Genomic DNA, 6,000 nt, shown 5'->3' with positions numbered 1-6,000 from the left:
TCTTTATGAGCCTTTTGTTGGTGACGGAAGGTCCGGAATCTTATTATTACCAATCAGAGGATGCTAGCACAAAACAATACGTAATCTGTAAAAAAATTTATATTTCTCGTACTGCACGCCAACGAAGGGACAACTACTAAACTGCATTAGGCAACTCAATTGTTTGAAAACACGTGTGACTCCATAGGTCAGAGTACTTACACTTGCAAAAATGATTTCGCCCAGGATCGAACTGGGGACGTTCTGCGTGTTAAGCAGATGCCATAACCGACTAGACCACGAAACCTCAACTTCTAATATTTTGTTTTACAGACCAATTGTCTTATTTCTGATGCTTATAAGTCATCTCTTTAATATATCTTACAACCTCGATTTATATTTCAACATTGGTCAATATGTCCGCATAGTTATCTTTGTTGAAATATAAATCGAGATTGTAAGATATATTAAAGAGATGACTTATAAGAATCAGAAAGAGACAATTGGTCTGTAAAACAAAATAAACGAAGTCAGATGAAACCCTAACAGAATGTCAATCGATAATGGAAAGATATCGGATGATAATCTATCACGAGACGTTTACAACTCAGGAGTCTGACTACGAAGGAGTCTATGGCATGGAACATGAAATAACAGTTGTACTGTGGATTCTATGGGACTAGAAATGGTGTGATGACGATGAAAATTCTTCACTCGTCGTCCTCTCTTATGGTTCAATAGGTGCGAAATGCTAGGTATAAATACTGACGTATTTTCCAGATATTAATCCAAGTTCAATTAGTTTTATCTCAATTCATGATATAGAAAAACAAAGGAATTATATATCTCTATAATTGAATATCATAGCATTATCATCAATGTCAAACCAAGTTACTATCGACAACGCCGAAGAAAGCATTCTTTCTAAATAATCTTCTGTCTTTATGTATTCGAACTTCATATCGTTGCGTCTAGCTTCATCTCTTAACCTGAAAGCTCGTGTCCCGAAGAAACGATTTCTGAACGCTCTTGAATCTTCACTTTGGTCCTCTACTATTGATATAGTAGGTTTTGAGTCAGTTAGTATCTTCGACCTAAGTGATGATGATGGATCAATTTGTTTTACTAGGCATGCTAATCCTTGTAACATTGGGACTGACTCGCTTACCGCATATATTTCTGCTTCGGTAGATGATATGACACGCAGTTTTTCGCTAGATGATCTCCCACCGATGACTTTTCCATTTAGGCAGTAGTAATGGCCCAATTGTGATCGGAATACTTCTTCATTCGCAAACGATGCGTCAGTGATAGCGGTGATCCTATTTGTCTTGGTATGCTTGTTGGCATGCCAAATCAGCTTTTTGTGTTTTGACTGCCACACGAAGTTCAACAGCTGTTTGGTGAGTTTCTCCACTTGCTCTGAGGGGTATAGCGTATGCTGAGCTAAGATGTTCACATAATATAGAATATCGAATCTATATTTGTATCCCACATATGATAGCAATCCTATAGCCTTCTGCATTTGCTTGACCTTTTCTTTGTAGTCGTCTTCTTCAACGACCAGATTATCTTTGTGGATATGTTCACCTGGTGTGCCTGGCACAAGAAACTTCTTGTTATCCTTTTCGATATCAAAACCTAAATGTGGAAGCTTTTCGGTTAAGGAGTTTTCCATTCCTATTGTCATTTTCTTTCCGAACGTATATTCTATTTCCAGTCCTAGAATATCGTATGTGGCCATGTTGTTTTCGTCTAATTTCCCATCATGGATCACTTTGGTCTCGAACTTTTTCTTTAGAGTTTTGACTAGTTTGTTTGCTGCCTTGATATCTTTGGACAGGACGATCATGTCGTCTACAAAGAGGCATACAAAACATTCATTTTCATCTTTGAACACGCATGGCCAACCGGTTAATTCTGTCATGTTGCAAGAGTTGGTTAAGTAACTGCCAAGCATCTTGTACCAGTTCGCTCCGCTCTGCTTAAGTCCATATAGTGACTTGTTCAACTTGAATGCTTTTCCTTGGAGCTTCATGTGTGGAGGTGCTCTGATGTACAGATCTTCTTCCAATTCAGCGTATAGGTACGCTGAGGATATGTCTAGTTGGGTGATAAACATTTTCTTGTCTAGTGCTATGTTGAGACTGGTCATCAGTGCGTAATGATGTACCGTGTTTGCTTTGAGGTCTTCTTTGTAAGTTCCAGCCTTCTGCTGGTCACCTCTTGCAACGAATCTGCATTTCTTCCTTCCATCTCTCTTAGTGTTGAAAATAAACATGGAGTTTATTATTTGTTGTCTAGGGATCGTCTTTTCATTTATAGGTTTGTTAGGATCCCAGGTCTTCATTTTGATCAATTGGTCATATTCCTTCATGTAGGCTTCGTTGTACCCTTTTGCATCATTTTTATCATCGTTATTGACAATTGCCTCATAGTAACTTAAGGAGGGTTTAACATGAGGAGTTGGATTCGAGTGTACTGCGTTGACATAAAGTATATGACGCTTTGGTCTCTTGCGTTGAGTCCTATCTTCAATTTCACCTAGAGCTAAACTACTTTTTCTTTTTGTACTTGGTGGCTTTACCCTCGGGATGTCGCCATTACGGTACTGAAAAATTCTATTCTTTCTTTCTTCTAAACTTTTAGCATTGACTTCTGGAGACTGATCGTTACCACCCACATTGGAGATAGACTCAGGTGTTTCGCTATCGGGAGTTGCTACAGTAGTACTCTCTGGTACGGGGGAGTCTTCCTCGCTGGGAAGTGGATCGAGTTCTGCTGTGGAGGTCGATGATGTGGTGCGCTCATTTACCGTAGTAGGAGCAACATCGTCGTAAGCAGATGCCTGTATTCCGACCGTGGATGCAATTGCACTGCTTGGGTCAATGTCATTGTTGATGGGTCTTCTTGAGACGGTATCGGGAATTGGATCCGGTGTCTTAGTGTTGTCAATGATGGCGGAGGATGGATGATCGTTTGCTGGATCATTTATGGGGTTTGACGTTGGTTCATGCTGCGTGGTCTGATCGTCACCTTCTGTATTATCATAGGTGACAGCATGGTTTGCGCTTTGAAGATTGATTCGGGGATCTTCATTGATCATGTTAGAACCATGTTCCGCGATATCATCAGCGATCTCGTCACTGGTATGTTTAGGAGGATCATCATGGATGTCTGGTCCTAGAAAATCATTGTTATCCTCGGGGATATACTCTGGTATGACTTCAGTTGTATCTGTGGTTCCAGTTTGGATAGGGTCATTACCACCCGACGAGGTAGATAGGTTATCGGCTGTTGGGGTTGGTGATACAGGCCTTTGGTGAATGGTACCACCCGAATGGATTGACACATCCATTTCCATACCACCCGAATGGGTGGACATATTATTATCGAATTCACCGTCCTGTCTGGCTTCGAGTTGATCAAGTAGGGGAGCAATGACTGCGTCGGCGTCATCTGTCCTGTCATGAGGATCACCCCGAATTATCAGGTAGTTCGTAGTGTCAGTGACGGTATGTTTCGATGGGATGTATATTAGATAGCCATGGGATTCCGCGGATGGTGTGAGTGCGAATCCCACTACACCCCGTGGTCTAAGTTTGTTCTTTGGCGGATTATTTACCATGACACGTTGTCCAAATGGTAAAATAGTGCTGACATCTAGTCCTGTCAGGCCTGCTTTGGCCCTGGAGGAAGTGCCAACACTGGACGTTATTAATGAGTTCCTCATTAGCGTCGAGAACTGCACTGCATAGAACCAAAGATGTAATGGTAGATTGCTACTGCGAAGCAGTGTCCGGCAATCATCGAGCAGTGTATAATTAAGGCGTTCAGCTACTCCGTTTGCTTTTGAGTCACCTACGGAAGTGTAGCACGGGATTATTCCGTACTCCTTGAAGAAGTTACGAATTGTATTATTAGTATATTCTGATCCTCTATCCATTTGGAAGCTGCGTACCTTTGTGTTGAACTGGGTTTTAACCATATTTACCAGTTCGCGAAACTTTGAGGTAACCGTTTCAGCTTCTTTATTCCACAAGCCAAAAACCCATCTAAATCTCGTGGCTTCATCTGTGAATGCCATGAAGTATGATGGTGACGATGTGGGCATGTGAGGTACAGGTCCAAAAATATCGGTGTGTAAGAACTCGAAGGGTTGATAGGATTTTTGGTATGTCAATCTGGAACCCACCAAGTGTTTGTGCTTTTTGCTTTTTCCACTCACACAATCCTCACACTGGAAGTTAGAGTATCCGGACCAATCTATGTCATCCATGCATAAATTTGTCAGCATCCCTTGCTTAATGGAATCTCTTAAAGTTATAATGTTGACATGACCTAGGAGCCGATGTATAAATTCCATAGGGAACAATGGTTGTTTTTGAACGTTCATGACGTTCAACTTTTTGTGTGGTTTATGGATATATTTTGCCGGTATCCAATAGTAAGGTCCGATCTTTTTGATCCGTGCTACCATTTTCCCTTTATTATTAGTTACTTGGGAATTGTTGAAGTCGACGGTGATTCCGTTTTTTTGGAGCTCATGGAGGCTCAATATGTCGACATGTGGCACTGTAGATGCCACTGCCTGTGTGTGGATAATGGAGGTACCCGGGAAGCTTAGCTGTAGGTCACCACTGACACTTATGGGGATCTCACGATCTTGCGCGTCAGCTATGCCTATATTGGGGTGTTTATTAATGTTGTGAAGGAGGCCTGGGTCGCGAATTACTGATATGGCGGCCCCAGAGTCAATCAATAGATGTTGGTTATCTTCAACTAGTTCACCAGTTTGTGGTGTCTTCGTCATACTCGGACGTTTCTTCTTCGAATTCTGGAGAATGCCTAAGTAACTCTGTGTCGCGGGTGAGTCCGATTTTATGGATACCCTTACGATGGTAATGCTTTTTCTCCTTTCGTGAATTGATGGAGGGTTTTGGTAGTTTATCTTTGACATTTGGGCATTGAGGAGCAAAATGGCCCTCAGAGGAACACTTGTAACAATGTCTGTTTGTTACTGAAGGTGATGTTTCAGATGTATGTTTCTTATATTTTATCAATCTGTCATATGTGCGCAATACACATTTCGAAATGCCTGCGATTGTGTTCAGGTCGTATTCCAGGTAATGATTCTCCCTAATCTTTGCGTATTGACCGTGCAAATTTTTGAGCAGGTATTCACAAATTATTTCTTCTGGGATGTTGGAATTTGTTGCTTTAAGTTGACTATAAAGCTCTTTCACTCTACTAGTATAGTAATATGAATCTTCAGATCCGTCGTAACTTATTGTGGTTAGTTCTCTCCATATAGCGGATCTAAGGTTACTGTCTTCGGATACATGACATAGGATAATTCGGAACAGGTCGTGTCCTCTTTTTATTGCGTCTTTGACGCTCTTTGGATAGGCTGTTTCCTTCACATATGTTTTGAAGGAATTAATGATGAAAGCCTTTTCGCTTTTCGTGGCGTCCCTCTCAGATTCATTTAATCTGTCAGGTATGATATCACCTAGCTTGTTGTCTTCCAGGAATCTTTTGAATGATCTCATACATCTGGGAAATTCCGAAGGATTACTAATCTCATCCAAGTCTGGTAACACTTGTTCATTGTTAGACTCTTTAGCGGACTCAGAAGTGGTATCATCTTCTGATCTCTGGTCATAGAACTTTCGATATTGCTTGAATTGGTCGTTCAGCAGTTTTTGATGGTAAATGAATGTTTCATAGGTAGTGGCCGGAATGTATTTTCTTCCGTCAGTATTCATATTCCAGTTGAACATACCATTCCCCATTGGTGGAGCCATTGGGGGAGATGGATTCGGCCATGGGTAAGGGTAGGTATACCCTTGTGTGTAAACCAGTGTATTGATAACTGGCATCGTATGCGTTTGATTTAGGGGAATTTTCTTGTTTGTTATCAACACTGGTCGAGTTTGAATTGCGACGAAGGATAGTATCTTTGCGAATCATTCAAGTTGTGGATCAGTGTTGTTGTCACTAATTTCCGAAGAGTTTTAT

The 6,000-nt window shown here is 41.1% G+C and overlaps 1 protein-coding gene and 1 non-coding gene across 2 annotated transcripts; both read right to left on the bottom strand.

Annotated features, from left to right (window-relative positions):
• Window positions 1-212: 212 nt before the first annotated feature.
• HG535_0Etrna11V lies at window positions 213-286 on the bottom strand. Its single transcript has one exon. It is a non-coding gene; the product is annotated as a tRNA-Val (tRNA).
• Window positions 287-817: 531 nt separating this feature from the next.
• Window positions 818-5,861, bottom strand: HG535_0E05860 (uncharacterized protein; the record flags this gene model as incomplete). The annotated part of the gene is given in 2 exon segments (XM_037289333.1): window positions 818-4,828; window positions 4,830-5,861. Coding segments are annotated over 2 exon segments (5,043 nt in total).
• Window positions 5,862-6,000: the final 139 nt, after the last annotated feature.

This window comes from Zygotorulaspora mrakii, chromosome 5 (genome assembly GCF_013402915.1).
Source record: "Zygotorulaspora mrakii chromosome 5, complete sequence".
Taxonomy (NCBI): Eukaryota; Fungi; Ascomycota; class Saccharomycetes; order Saccharomycetales; family Saccharomycetaceae; genus Zygotorulaspora; species Zygotorulaspora mrakii.
This window is presented reverse-complemented; position numbering and strand designations above follow the sequence as displayed.